The 16173-nt window shown below is 50.6% G+C and overlaps 1 protein-coding gene across 2 annotated transcripts in view; it reads right to left on the bottom strand.

The window, feature by feature from the left end:
* The window catches only part of LOC144504518 (uncharacterized), a 152700-nt gene extending 142400 nt beyond the window's left edge, over positions 1-10300 (bottom strand). For both annotated transcript variants that reach the window (XM_078229917.1, XM_078229927.1), the window contains exon 1: positions 10195-10300. In XM_078229917.1, coding sequence (XP_078086043.1) covers positions 10195-10237 — 43 coding nt within the window. In that variant the 5' untranslated portion in view covers positions 10238-10300. The remainder of the gene's footprint in view (positions 1-10194) is intronic.
* Between the last annotated feature and the right edge of the window lie 5873 nt (positions 10301-16173).

Genomic DNA, 16173 nt, shown 5'->3' with positions numbered 1-16173 from the left:
GTGTTGAAGGCTGAGCTGTATTCACTAAATAGGAGTCTGACATAGAGTCATAGAGGTTTACAGCATGGAAACAGGCCCTTCGGCCCAACTTGTCCATGCTGCCCTTTTTTTTTTAAAACCCCTAAACTAATCCCAATTGCCCACATTTGGCCCATATCCCTCTATACCCATCGTACCCATGTAACTATCTAAATGCTTTTTAAAAGACAAAATTGTACCCGCCTCTACTACTACCTCTGGCAGCTTGTTCCAGACACTTACCACCCTCTGTGAAAAAATTGCCCCTCTGGACACTTTTGTATCTCTCCCCTCTCACCTTAAACCTATGCCCTCTCGTTTTAGACTCCCCTACCTTTGGGAAAAGATATTGACTATCTCGCTGATCTGTGCCCCTCATTATTTTATAGACCTCTATAAGGTCACCCCTCAGCCTCCTACGCTCCAGAGAAAAAAGTCCCAGTCTATCCAGCCTCTCCTTATAACTCAATCCATCAAATCCTGGTAGCATCCTAGTAAATCTTTTCTGCACTCTTTCTAGTTTAATAATATCCTTTCTATAATAGGGTGACCAGAATTGCACACAGTATTCCAAGTGTGGCCTTACCAATGTCTTGTACAACTTCAACACGACGTCCCAACTCCTGTATTCAATGTTCTGACCAATGAAACCAAGCATGTCGAATGCCTTCTTCACCACTCTGTCCACCTGTGACTCGACTTTCAAGGAGCTATGAACATTTAGATCTCTTTGTTCTGTAACACTCCCCAATGCCCTACCATTAACTGAGTAAGTCCTGCCCTGGTTCAATCTACCAAAATGCATCACCTCGCATTTGTCTAAATTAAACTCCATCTGCCATTCGTCAGCCCACTGGCCCAATTGATCAAGATCCCATTGCAATTGGAGATAACTTTCTTCACTGTCCTCTATGCCACCAATCTTGGTGTCATCTGCAAACTTACTAACCATGCCCCCTATATTCTCATCCAAATCATTAATATGAATGACAAATAACAGTGGACCCAGCACTGATCCCCGAGGCACACCGCTGGTCACAGGCCTCCAGTTTGACAAGGACATCGGTGTCCTTGTTATCTAGGTGTTCCAGGGTTGAGTGCAGGGCCAGGGAAATGGCATCTGCTGTGGACCTGTTGCAGCGGTCGGCAAACTGTAGTGGATCCAGGTAGTCCGGGAGGCTGGAATTGATTCGTACCATGACTAACAAAGAACAAAGAACAAAGAACTTCATAATGATGGATAAAGATAAGTGTAGTCCTCAAGTGAAGGTGCTAAATTGGGGGAAGGCTAATTACAACAATATTAGGCAGGAACTGAAGACTGTAGATTGGGGGCAGATGTTTGAGGGCAAATCAACATCTGGCATGTGGGAGGCTTTCAAGTGTAAGTTGATAGGGATTCAGGACCGACACATTCCTGTAAGGATGAAGGATAAGTATAGCAAGTTTTGGGAGCCTTGGATAACGAGAGATATTGTGAGCCTAGTCAAAGAGAAAAAGGAAGCATTTGTCAAAGCGAGGAGGCTGGGAACAGATGAAGCAAGTGTGGAATACAAGGAAAGTAGAAAGAAACTCCTTTTCTCCTTGGAGAGACGTAGGATGAGAGGAGACCTAATAGAGGTATATAAGATGTTGAGAGGCATAGATCGGGTGGACTCTCAGAGGCTTTTTCCCAGGGTGGAAATGTCTGCTACGAGAGGACACAGGTTTAAGGTGCTGGGGGGTAGGTACAGGGGAAATGTTAGGGGGAATTTTTTCACACAGAGGGTGGTGGGCGAGTGGAATCGGCTGCCGTCAGTGGTGGTGGAGGCAAACTCAATAGGGTCTTTTAAGAGACTCCTGGATGAATACATGGGACTTAATAGGATGGAGGGTTATAGGTAGGGATATGTTCGGCACAACTTGTGCGGCCGAAGGGCCTGTTTTCATAGAATCATAGAAACCCTACAGTGCAGAAAGAGGCCATTCGGCCCATCGAGTCTGCACCGACCACAATCCCACCCAGGCCCTACCCCCATATCCCTACATATTTACCCGCTAATCCCTCTAACGTACGCAACTCAGGACACTAAGGGGCAATTTTTGCATGGCCAATCAACTGAACCCGCACATCTTTGGATTGTGGGAGGAAATCGGAGCACCCGGAGGAAACCCATGCAGACACGAGGAGAATGTGCAAACTCCACACAGACAGTGACCCAAGCCGGGAATCGAACCCAGGTCCCTGGAGCTGTAAAGCAGCAGTGCTAACCACTGTGCTACCGTGCCGCCCCTGAGGAACACCACTTGTCACAGCCCTCCATTCAGAAACACACCCTTCCACTGCTACCCTCTGTCTTCTTTGACTGAGCCTGTTTTGTATCCACCTTGCCAGCTCACCTTTGATCCCATGCGACTTCACCTTCTGCACCAGTCTGCCATGAGGGATCTTGTCAAAGGCCTTACTGAAGTCGATGTAGACAACATCCACTGCCCTATCTCATCAATCATCTTTGTCACTTCCTCAAAAAATAGCTGTTTTGTGCTGTAGTTTTCTATGTTTCTATGTTTCTAAACTTAAGCAAGGAGTAAGAAGAGCTAAAAGAGGTCACGAAAAATCTTTGGCCAGCAGGATTAAGGAAAATCCCAAGGCTTTTCATACATATATAAAGAGCAAGAGGGTAGCCAGGGAGAGGGTTGGCCCACTCAAGGACGGCGTGGCGGGGAGGAGGAAATGGGTGAGGTATTAAATGAGTACTTTGCGTCAGTATTCACCAAAGAGAAGGACTTGGTGGATGATGAGTCTGGGAAAAGGTATGTAAATAGTTTGAGTCATGTTGAGATCAAAAAGGAGGAGGTATTGGGGTTCTTGAGGAACATTAAGGTAGACAAGTCCCCAGGGCCTGATGGGATATACCCCAGAATACTGAGAGAGGCAAGGGAGGAAATTGCTGGGGCCTTGAGAGAAATCTTTGTATCCTCACTGGCTACAGGGAGGTCCCAGAGGATTGGAGAATAGCTAATGTTGTTCCTTTGTTTAAGAAGGGTAACAAGAATAATCCAGGTAATTACAGGCCGGTGAGCCTTACATCAGTAGTAGGGAAATTATTGGAGAGGATTATTCGAGACAGGATTTATTCCCATTTGGAAATAAGTGGACGTATTAGTGAGAGGCAACATGGTTTTGTGAAGGGGAGGTCGTGTCTCACGAACTTGATCGAGTTTTTTGAGGAAGTGACGAAGATGATTGATGAGGGTAGGGCAGTGGATGTTGTCTACATGGACTTCAGTAAGGCCTTTGACAAGGTCCCTCATGGCAGACTGGTGCAGAAGGTGAAGTCGCATGGGATCAAAGGTGAGCTGGCAAGGTGGATACAAAACTGGCTAGGTCAAAGAAGACAGAGGGTAGCAGTGGAAGGGTGCGTTTCTGAATGGAGGGCTGTGACAAGTGGCATTCCTTAGGGATCAGTGCTGGGACCTTTGCTATTTGTAATATATATAAATGATTTGGAGGAAAATGTAACTGGTTTGATTAGTCAGTTTGCAGACGACACAAAGGTTGGTGGAGTTGCGGATAGTGATGAGGACCATCAGAGGATACAGCAGGATATAGATTGGTTGATGACTTGGGCGGAGAGATGGCAGATGGAGTTTAATCCGGACAAATGTGAGGTAATGCATTTGGAAGGTCGAATACAAATAGGAAATATACAATAAATGGCAAAATCCTTAAGAGTAGAACATAAGAACATAAGGAGGGAGGGTGAGGGCAGGAATGGAGTGAGGTGGAGGATGAATGTGTGGCTGAGGGACTGGTGCAGGGGGCAGGGATTCAGGTTCCTGGACCATTGGGACCTCTTTAGGGGCAGGTGTGACCTGTACACAAAACGGGTGGCACTTGAATCCCAGGGGGACCAATATCCTGGCGGGAAGGTTGGCTAAGGCTACTGGGGAGAGTTTAAACTAGATAGGTTGGGGGGAGGGGATCGAGACGAGGTGACTGGGAGCGAGGAAGTTAGCTCGCAAACAGAGAAGGGTTATAGACAGTGCAAGAGGGAGGATGGACGGGGGATAGAGAAGGGGAGAGCTCAGACCAAAGGATTGAGATGTGTTTACTTTAATGCCAGGAGTATAGTGAATAAAGGGGATGAGCTCAGAGCGTGGATCGATGCCTGGAAGTGTGATGTGGTGGCCATTACGGAGACTTGGATGTCTCAGGGACAGGACTGGATACTTCAGGTGCCGGAATTCGGATAGAACCATAGAACCATAGAAAATTACAGCTCAGAAACAGGCCTTTTGGCCCTTCTTGTCTGTGCCGAACCATTTTTTGCCTAGTCCCACTGACCTGCACTTGGACCATATCCCTCCACACCCCTCTCATCCATGAACCCGTCCAAGTTTTTCTTAAATGTTAAAAGTGACCCCGCATTTACCACTTTATCCGGCAGCTCATTCCACACTCCCACCACTCTCTGCGTGAAGAAGCCCCCCCTAATATTCCCTTTAAACTTTTCTCCTTTCACCCTTAACCCATTCCCTCTGGTTTTTCTCTCCCCTAGCCTCAGCGGAAAAAGCCTGCTTGCATTTACTCTATCTATACCCATCAAAATCTTATACACCTCTATCAAATCTCCCCTCAATCTTCTACGCTCCAGGGAATAAAGTCCCAACCTATTCAATCTCTCTGTAACTCAGCTTCTCAAGTCCCGGCAACATCCTTGTGAACCTTCTCTGCACTCTTTCAACCTTATTTACATCTTTCCTGTAACTAGGTGACCAAAACTGTACACAATACTCCAAATTCGGCCTCACCAATGCCTTATATAACCTTACCATAACACTCCAACTTTTATACTCGATACTCCGATTTATAAAGGCCAATGTACCAAAGGCACTCTTTACGACCCTATCCACCTGTGACGTCACTTTTAGGGAATTCTGTACCTGTATTCCCAGATCCCTCTGTTCAACTGCACTCTTCAGAGTCCTACCATTTACCCTGTACGTTCTACTTTGGTTTGTCCTTCCAATGTGCAATATCTCACACTTGTCTGCGTTAAATTCCATTTGCCATTTTTCAGCCCATTTTTTTAGTTGGTCCAAATCCATTTCAAGCTTTGAAAACCTTCCTCACTGTCCACTGCACCTCCAATCTTTGTATCATCAGCAAACGTGCTGATCCAATTGACCACATTATCATCCAGATCATTGATATAGATGACAAACAACAATGGACCCAACACCGATCCCTGCGGCACACCACTAGTCACAGGCCTCCACTCAGAGAAGCAATCCTCCACAACCACTCTCTGGCTTCTTCCATTGAGCCAGTGTCTAATCCAATTTACTATCTCCCCATGTATACCTAGCGACTGAACCTTCCTAACGAACCTCCCATGAGGGACCTTGTCAAAGCCTTGCTGAAATCCAGGTAGACAACATCCACCGCCTTCCCTTCATCCACTTTCCTGGTAACCTCCTCGAAAAACTCTAATAGATTGGTCAAACATGACCTACCACGCACAAAGCCATGTTGACTCTCCCTAATAAGTCCCTGTCTATCCAAATATTTGTAGATCCTATCCCTTATCACACCTTCCAATAACTTGTCCACCACCGACGTGAAACTTACTGGCCTATAATTTCCAGGATTTCTTTTGGAACCTTTTTTAAACAATGGAACAACATAAGAACATAAGAAATAGGAGCAGGAGTAGGCCATCTAGCCCCTCGAGCCTGCCCCGCCATTCAATAAGATCATGGCTGATCTGACGTGGATCAGTACCACTTACCCGCCTGATCCCCATAACCCCTAATTCCCTTACCGATCAGGAATCCATCCATCCGCGCTTTAAACATATTCAGCGAGGTAGCCTCCACCACCTCAGTGGGCAGAGAATTCCAGAGATTCACCACCCTCTGGGAGAAGAAGTTCCTCCTCAACTCTGTCTTAAACCGACCCCCCTTTATTTTGAGGCTGTGCCCTCTAGTTCTGGTTTCCTTTCTAAGTGGAAAGAATCTCTCCACTTCTACCCTATCCAGCCCCTTCATTATCTTATAGGTCTCTATAAGATCACCCCTCAGCCTTCTAAATTCCAACGAGTACAAACCCAATCTGCTCAATCTCTCCTCATAATCTACACCCCTCATCTCTGGTATCAACCTGGTGAACCTTCTCTGCACTCCCTCCAAGGCCAATATATCCTTTCGCAAGTCTCACCAATGCCCTGTACAGATGCAGCAAGACTTCTCTGCTTTTATATTCTATCCCCGTCGTGATAAATGCCAACATTCCATTTGCCTTCTTGATCACCTGTTGTACTCGCAGACTGAGTTTTTGCGACTCAAGGACCCCCAGGTCTCTTTGCACAGTAACATGCTGTAATTTTTTTCCATTTAAATAATAATCCAATTTGCTATTATTTCTTCCAAAGTGAATAACCTCACATTTGCCAACGTTATACTCCATCTGCCAGATCCTCGCCCACTCACTCAGCCTATCCAAATCTCTCTGCAGACCTTCCGCTTCCTCCACGCAATTCGCTTTCCCACTTAGAACAGTACAGCACAGAACAGGCCCTTCGGCCCACGATGTTGTGCCGAGCTTTATCTGAAACCAAGATCAAGCTATAGAACATAGAACTTATCTTCATGTCGTCAGCAAACTTTGTTACCCTACACTCAGTCCCCTCCTCCAGATCATCTATGTAAATAGTAAACAGTTGAGGCCCCAGTACCGATCCCTGCGGCACGCCACTAGTTACCACCTGCCAACCAGAAAAGCACCCATTTTATTCCAACTCTCTGCTTCCTGTTGGATAGCCAATCCCCAATCCACGCTAACACCCCTACCCCCAACTCCGTGTGCCCCAATCTTCTGCAGCAACCTTTTGTGAGGCACCTTATCGAACGCCTTTTGGAAATCCAAAAACACCACATCTACCGGTTCCCCTCCATCAACCGCACTCGTCACATCTTCATAAAAATCCAGTAAGTTCGTCAAACACGACTTTCCTCTCATGAATCCATGCTGCGTCTGCTTGATCGAACCATTCTTATCCAGATGGCCTGCTATTTCTTCTTTAATGATGGATTGAAGGATTGATAGGCAAAGGGATCTGGGTGTACAGGTACACAGGTCACTGAAAGTGGCAATGCAGGTGGAGAAGGTAGTCAAGAAGGCATACGGCATGCTTGCCTTCATCGGCCGGGGCATTGAGTTTAAAAATTGGCAAGTCATGTTGCAGCTTTATAGAACCTTAGTTCGGCCGCACTTGGAATATAGTGTTCAATTCTGGTCGCCACACTACCAGAAGGATGTGGAGGCTTTGGAGAGGGTACAGAAAAGATTTACCAGGATGTTGCCTGGTATCATAGAAACCCTACAGTGCAGAAGGAGGCCATTCGGCCCATCGAGTCTGCACCGACCACAATCCCACCCAGGCCCTACCCGCTAATCCCTTTTTTTTGTACCCGCTAATCCCTCTAACCTACACATCCCAGGACTCTAAGGGGCAATTTTTAACCTGGCCAATCAACCTAACCCGCACATCTTTGGACTGTGGGAGGAAACCGGAGCACCCGGAGGAAACCCACGCAGACACGAGGAGAATGTGCAAACTCCACACAGACAGTTTCCCGAGCCGGGAATCGAACCCGGGACCCTGGAGCTGTGAAGCAGCAGTGCTAACCACTGTGCTACCGTGCTACCAGCATTAGCTGTGAGGAGAGATTGGAGAAACTTGGTTTGTTCTCACTGGAACGACAAAGGTTGAGGGGCGACCTGATAGAAGTCTACAAGATTATGAGAGGCATGGACAGAGTGGATAGTCAGAAGCTTTTTCCCAGGGTGGAAGAGTCAATTACTAGGGGGCATTGGTTTAAGGTGCGAGGGGCAAGGTTTAAAGGAGATGTACGAGGCAGATTTTTTACACAGAGAGTGGTGGGTGCCTTGATCTTGTTGCCGGGGGAGATAGTGGAAGCGGATACGGTAGTGACTTTTAAGGGGCGTCTTGACAAATACATGAATAGGATGGGAATAGAGGGATATGGTCCGCGGAAGGGTAGGGGGTTTTAGTTAAGTCGGGCAGCATGGTCGGTGCAGGCTTGGAGGGCCGAAGGGCCTGTTCCTGTGCTGTAATTTTAGAAACTTAGAAACATAGAAAAACTACAGCACAAAACAGGCCCTTCGGCCCACAAGTTGTGCCGAACACATCCCTACCTTCTGGACCTACTTATAACCCTCCATCCTATTACGCTCCATGTACTCATCCAGGAGTCTCTTAAACGACCCTATTGAGTTCGCCTCCACCACCACTGACGGCAGCCGATTCCACTCACCCACCACCCTCTGTGTGAAAAACTTACCCCTAACATCTCCCCTGTACCTACCCCCCAGCACCTTAAACCTGTGTCCTCTCGTAGCAGACATTTCCACCCTGGGAAAAAGCCTCTGAGAGTCCACCCGATCTATGCCTCTCAACATCTTATATACCTCTATTAGGTCTCCTCTCATCCTTCGTCTCTCCGAGGAGAAAAGACCGAGCTCCCTCAGCCTATCCTCATAAGGCATGCCACTCAATCCAGGCAACATCCTTGTAAATCTCCTCTGCACCCTTTCAATCTTTTCCACATCCTTCCTATAGTGAAGCGACCAGAACTGAGCACAGTACTCCAAGTGGGGTCTGACAAGGGTCTTATATAGCTGCATCATTATCCCCGGACTCCTCAACTCAATCCCTCGATTGATAAAGGCCAGCACACCATACGCCTTCTTAACCACCTCCTCCACCTGTGGGGCCGATTTTAGAGTCCTATGGACCCGGACCCCAGGGTCCTTCTGATCCTCTACAGTACTAAGAGTCTTTCCCTTTATATTGTACTCCTTCATCCCATTTGACCGACCAAAATGGACCACGACGCATTTATCTGGGTTGAAGTCCATCTGTCACTTGTCCGCCCAGTCTTGCATCCTATCTATGTCCCTCTGTAACTTCTGACATCCTTCCAGACTATCCACAACCCCACCAACCTTCGTGTCGTCGGCAAACTTACCAATCCATCCCTCCACTTCCTCATCCAGGTCATTTTCTTTGTTCTTTGTTGGGAGGGAGAGGGATTTGTCTGGCACGAGGCTCCCCAGTGTGCACTAGGAGATCGGGGCACCCGAACATAGAACATAGAACATTACAGCGCAGTACAAGCCCTTTGGCCCTCGATGTTGCGCCGACCAGTGGAACCAATCTAAAGCCCCTCTAATCTACACTATTCCAATATCATCCATATGTTTATCCAATAACCATTTGAATGCTCTTAATGTTGACGAGTCCACTACTGCTGCAGGCAGGGCATTCCACACCCTTACTACTCTCTGAGTAAAGAACCTACCTCTAACATCTGTCCTATATCCCTCACCCCTCAATTTAAAGCTACGTCCCCTCGTGCTAGCCAACACCATCCGAGGAAAAAGGCTCTCACTATCCACCCTATCTAATACTCTGATCATCTTGTATGCCTCTATTAAGTCACCTCTTAACCTTCTTCTCTCTAACAAAAACAACCTCAAGCCCCTCAGCCTTTCCTCATACGATTTTCCCACCATACCAGGCAACATCCCAGTAAATCTCCTCTGCACCCTTTCCAACACTTCCACATCTTTCCTATAATACGGCGACCAGAACTGTACGCAATACTCCAAATGCGGCCGCACCAGAGTTTTGTACAGTTACAGCATGACCTCCTGGCTCCGAAACTCAATCCCTCTATCAATAAAAGCTAACACACCGTACGCCTTCTTAACAACCCTATCAACCTGGGTGCCAACTTTCAGGGATCTATGCACATGGACACCGAGATCTCTCTGTTCATCCACACTACCAAGTATCTTACCATTAGCCCAGTACTCTGTATTCCTGTTACTCCTTCCAAAGTGAATCACCTCACCGAGTGCTCTGAATCCGTTTACCTGGCGTGCATAGGCTCCCCTCGCCCCCCACCTCCCCCCCACCCCCAGCCATCACCCCCACCCCCACCCCCAGCCATCACCCCCACCCCCACCCCCAGCCATCACCCCCACCCCCACCATAGCCGGTGTGAATTTCCCAGCTGATGGAGTGTGGGAAGATTCACCCGAATAACTGGGCTGAAACATTCCCATTTTCCCATTGATTGGTGAACTGGTGCCCGTGTACTGACCTGCGTCCATGCGGAGTGTCTCAGTGCTAATCCCTGGCTCCATGTTGATTTGATTCTATGTCACAATCTTCTCCAGTCTCTCTCTTGTTGATTTGACTGAGTTTCAGTTCCTGTTGTGTTTGATTGCGTGTCATCCTCTCGCTGGGCTGTGTCCACTCGAGCCTCTCACCTGTCTAACTCCACCTTCTTCACAAACACAACCACAAAGCCACATGCAAATCCTGCAAGCTCCCTCAACACTTCACCCCTCATCATCCTGATGCAAATCTAACTGCAGGCTTTCTGGCCTAGTTTTAGTCTGACATCGCTGACTGCACCTCAGCTTTTCCAGAAAATTCTCCCAGTGTTTACAGTGAAACAAAGCTTCCAATTAATCTCGGCAAATTCTGTCCTGTGAACCCAGAAGATTGGAACACATCTTTACTTCGGCCTCTGAAGCAGCTCTCAGAAGCCTCAGTGAAGCATCAAGTGTTTGGAACTGTCGCCAGTCCAGTGGAGACAAAATGGCGGCCGCGAGTGGGACTTTCCGACCTTGTCGTGCCTGCTGCAGATCACAGCAATCCTGGAAAATAGCATGTGGGCCTAAAAATCAATCTGGCGCCCAACACCTGACAGTTTGCAATTGCTCCGCTCCCTTTCTAATGGCTCAAACCAGATCCCGCCCAGAAAGGGCGCAAGGCCAATTAACATATTTAAAGTAGCATTTAAATATGCAAAGCTTGTCCGATGCCGGATTCTCCCAGCTCCCGGGATCTTCTGACCCTCGGGTGCGGGGCAGTGGGGAGCATTAAGGGGGACCCATTGGGAGGACCCCAATGCCACAATGCCGGCGGTGTGTGTTGGGGTGGGGTTGCTGCTGATGAGGGGGAGGGGGGTGTCCTGATGTCCGTGGGAGGTGGGGGGCGTCTCTCTGTGCGCTGTGAGATTGGGGCGCCCTTTCCGGACAGCGCCTGATCAATTTGCGGCCAGGCTGACCGGTGTGGGACTGACCGCTCTCCCACAGTGAGCGAATGTGGGACAGAACAGCACGGATCATTCCGGGTTCCTTGCCGTTCTGATTCTCGGCGCAATCTTATCAGCTCGCTGTGCCTGTTGATTAGCGCCATACTGCCGGGAGATAGCGTGAGACAAATCTGATTCGCACCCTGCACCAACTGGCTTGTGATCTTCTCGCCCCCTTGTTACTGCCGCAAACCGTCTCAAACCCAAAACCGGCGTGAGGCTTTTGAGTGTGAATCGGAATGGATTTCAATGTTCTCGGTGAGTTTGGCAGGCAATCCTCCCCCCTCCTGGATGCTCCGCACCTCTCCGGTCTGATGTCACAGCGACGTGAGTCAGGTCCAGCAGGAGAAGGTGAAACCTGAGCACCAACCCCCGGGATACAGGGCGGCCCGGGGTCCCAGCCGCTGCCATGGTGTGGGCTGGGCTGGGGGGGTTTGGCTACAGGGCTTTCAGGGGGCTCGTGCTGGTCTGAAGGTCCTCATGTTGGGGGTTGGGTGTCGGCGCTGGCTCGGGGGTCGGCGCGGGGTCGGGGCTCGACGCTGGCTCGGGGGTCGGCGCGGGGTCGGGGTCGGCGCTGAGCTTTGGGCTCCTGTTGCTCGCATTCCTCTTACCCACTGAACCACGCCCCTGAGGCTGCTTATGAGGTCAACTCCCAACCTCACTGACACCGCTGAGGAGGAGGAGGAGGCTGAGGAGGGGGAATGGAGGAGGAGGAGGGGGATGGAGGAGGAGGAGGGGGATGGAGGACAGGTCGTGGCAAAGCCCAGCAGGGCAGGACAATGAGGGAGGTCCTAATCGCAATAAGATTCTCCCAATAGGAGACGTAGGGTTGATCAGCTCCATTCCCCCACCCACACAGCACACCCTGGGATCCTTAACCCCCACCCCCTTGCCCCCACCCCCTTGCCCCCACACCCTTGCCCCCACCCCCTTGCCCCCACCCCCTTGCCCCCACACCCTTGCCCCCACCCCCTTGCCCCCACACCCTTGCCCCCACCCCCTTGCCCCCACCCCCTTGCCCCCACACCCTTGCCCCCACCCCCTTGCCCCCACCCCCTTGCCCCCACCCCCTTGCCCCCACCCCCTTGCCCCCACACCCTTGCCCCCACCCCCTTGCCCCCACACCCTTGCCCCCACCCCCTTGCCCCCACACCCTTGCCCCCACCCCCTTGCCCCCACACCCTTGCCCCCACACCCTTGCCCCCACACCCTTGCCCCCACCCCCTTGCCCCCACACCCTTGCCCCCACACCCTTGCCCCCACACCCTTGCCCCCACCCCCTTGCCCCCACACCCTTGTTCTGACCCTTCGCCATGGCTCCCATTGACATTACACTGGCGGATAGGCCTGGCTTGGCCGTGTTAGTGAGGTACTGGTCCAGGCAGGAGGGTGATGACTCGTTATGTGTGACTCCTGCCTGGCCTCTGACTGCACGCCGGCGTCCGGGACCATGTCTGAGTGAAAATCAGGGCACCACTGTGCAGCCCAATGCCCAGGGGTGGGGAGCTGGTGCTAGAATCCGGTGAGTGATGAGGATGCCATGCTAAAACTGCTGGGGAGTCAGTGGGGACAGGAGTGGTGGAGCTGAGACTCCTGCGTTCCCCAGTGGTGGGGAGCTGGAGATCTCCATGTTCCTGGAGGAGCTCTGGAATTACCACGGCAGTTCGAGGTCTGGCACAGGTGCTGGGAAATGGGGATTGCAGGCTGGGTGGGCCGAAGGGCCTCTGCACAGAACGACACTCTGAGACCCGCTGGGTAAGGTTGGGGTACAGCAATACTGCATATTGCCCGAACGGCAGTTCACCCGTGACCTCCTGCTGACCCTGCAACTTCTTAATCTTGGTTAGCATTATATTCACTGGAGTTCAGAGTGAGAGGGAATCTCATCGAAACTTATAAAATTCTAACAGGGTTAGACAGGGTGGATTCAGAAAGAATGTTCCCGATGGTGGGAACTAGGGGTCAGAGTTTGAGGATAAGGGGTAAACCTTTTAGGACTGAGGTGAGGAGAAATTTCTTCACCCAGAGGGTGGTGAATGTGTGGAATTCACTCCCACAGAAAGTAGTTGAGGCCAAAACTTTGTCTGATTTCGAGAAGAAATTAGATTTCGCTCTTGGGGCTAAAGGGATCGAGGGATATGGGGGGAAGGGGGGGATCAGGATATTGGATTTGATGATCAGCCATGATCAAAACGAATGGTGGAGCAGGCTGGAAGGGCCGAATGGCCTCCTCCTGCTTCTAGTTTCTATGATCAGAAATGGTTCACATTGATTGGACAATTGTGTTTACATTAGCTGGGAGAGTAATTGGTGCGGAACATTCTGGAAATGTTATTTGCCTTACTGACTTTAGTTTGTTTAGTAACCACATCCTATCGCACTCTGACCTCTCTGCATTAACTCTGACTGTTAAAGATACAGTCCCATCGTGGGGTGGGACAACAGAACAAAAGTGATTGGTCAGTAACAACACTGACAATTAAATCGAGAGAGAGAGAGACAGGAGGAGAGAGAGAGAGAGACAGGAGGAGAGAGAGAGAGAGACAGGAGGAGAGAGAGAGAGACAGGAGGAGAGAGAGAGACAGGAGGAGAGAGAGAGACAGGAGGAGAGAGAGAGAGACAGGAGGAGAGAGAGACAGAGACAGGAGGAGAGGGAGAGAGAGACAGGAGGAGAGAGAGAGAGAGACAGGAGGAGAGGGAGAGAGACAGAAGGAGAGAGAGAGACAGGGGGAGAGAGAGAGACAGGAGGAGAGGGAGAGAGACTGATGCACCTCAATGAGCACCCGGAAACAAGGCTTTAGAACTGAAGGCTTTAATACATTAACAATGAAACTACTAACACAAATTCACCCGTTCAGACTGAAGGGGTCCTGCCGGAGCAGGGGGTCTTATACCCTGCCACCGGAGGCGGGACCCCACTGGAGTGTGCCATGATATCACTTAGGACAGGTAAACACCCTAACCCAACAACATAGTACAACCCCCATAACAACAACACCCTAGCCCAATAGTAACACAATAACAACCCCAGTGGTGAACCAACGATGGTTCACCACATTCACCCCTCCTTTAGGAACCAAAGGTGGCGGGGTGGATGAAAACAGACAATGACAAAAAAAATAACAGGATTCACAAGTCCAGACGGTCTGGAGGACCACACCGACGCTGCGATCTTCTCAACACCGGTTGCGAAACCGGAGCAGGTGCTTGCGGTGGCTCTCTCAAAGCAACATCTGGCTGTCCCCTCAAAGACTCCCGGGCCGGCCGGCCCTGATGAGGCGATGGTGTAGGGGACCCTGGAACGTTTGGTGGTGGTGGTGGTGGTGATGATGGTGGCGCCAATCTCCGAGTCTCAGGCAAGCTGTACATGGGAGTAAAAGTGTTATGCACTGGTCCCGGTGCTGACCGCGCCACGTCTGGGGAAGTAATGAGGAGTAGTGGATCTGTGACTGGGGGAATAGGAGCGACAGGAGTTGCTACGTCCCCTGCGGGCGCCAGGTCTCTAATGGAGACAGTGTCCTCTCGCCCGTCAGGATATGCCACATAGGCATACTGAGGGTTGGCGTGGAGGAGTTGGACCGGTTCGACCAAGGGGTCGGACTTGCGAGCCCTCACATGGCGCCGCAGAAGGACGGGTCCTGGGTACGTCAACCAGGCTGGCAATGAGGTCCCCGAGGACGACTTCCGAGGGAATGAGAACATCCTCTCGTGGGGAGTAGCATTGGTTGCCGTACACAGGAGGGAGCGGATAGAATGGAGCGCAGTTGGAAGGACCTCCTGCCACCGGGAGACTGGAAGGCCCTTGGATTTCAGTGCCAGTAGGACAGCCTTCCAGACTGTAGCATTCTCCCTTTCCACCTGTCCGTTACCCCTAGGGTTGTAGCTCGTGGTTCTACTAGAGGCAATCCCGAATGAGAGCAGGAATTGCCTCAAGTCGTTGCTCATGAACGACGAGCCCCTGTCGCTATGAATATAGCAGGGGTACCCGAACAGGGTAAAAAGCTCACTGAATGCCTTGATGACGGTGGCAGTCGACGTGTCCGCACAGGGGAAAACAAACGGAAACCGGGAAAATTCGTCTATTATGTTAAGAAAATAGACATTCCGATCCGTTGAGGGAAGGGGGCCCTTAAAATCTACACTCAGCCTCTCAAAAGGGCGAGTGGCCTTGACCAAATGTGCCCGGTCTGGTCGATAAAAGTGTGGTTTGCATTCTGCGCAAATCCGACAACTTCTAGTAACTGACCTGACCTCCTCCACCGAGTAGGGTAGGTTGCGGGCTTTTATGAAGTGGTAGAGTCTGGTGACTCCAGGATGACACAGATCATTGTGGAGAGCCTTCAAGCGGTCCTCCTGCATGATGGTGCATGTTCCGCGCGAGAGGGCATCCGAGGGCTCATTGAGCTTCCCTGGACGATACATAATATCGTAATTATAGGTGGAGAGCTCAATTCTCCACCGCAAGATCTTATCGTTCTTGATCTTGCCCCTCTGCGTGTTACTGAACATAAACGCCACGGATCGTTGATCCGTGATCAGGGTGAACCGCTTACCTGCCAGGTAATGGCGCCAGTGTCTGACTGCCTCCACAATGGCCTGAGCCTCCTTTTCCACCGCTGAGTGCCGAATCTCTGGGCCTTGAAGGGTGCGGGAAAAAAACGCGACGGGCCTGCCTGCCTGGTTTAGTGTGGCGGCTAGGGCGAAGTCCGATGCATCACTCTCCACCTGGAAAGGGATGGATTCATCCACCGCGTGCATCGTGGCTTTCGAGATGTCGCTTTTCAAAACCTTGAAGGCCAATTGGGCCTCCGGCGTAAGTGGGAAGGTCGTGGACTTAATGAGCGGACGAGCTTTGTCCGCGTAGTTGGGGACCCACTGTGCATAATACGAAAAGAACCCGAGGCATCTCCTCAGTGCTTTCGTGCTAGCGGGCAAGGGAAGTTCAGTGAGTGGGCGCATACGGTCTGGATCAGGGCC

The sequence above is a fragment of the Mustelus asterias genome, chromosome 2 (assembly GCF_964213995.1).
Source record: "Mustelus asterias chromosome 2, sMusAst1.hap1.1, whole genome shotgun sequence".
Classification (NCBI taxonomy): Eukaryota; Metazoa; Chordata; class Chondrichthyes; order Carcharhiniformes; family Triakidae; genus Mustelus; species Mustelus asterias.
This window is presented reverse-complemented; position numbering and strand designations above follow the sequence as displayed.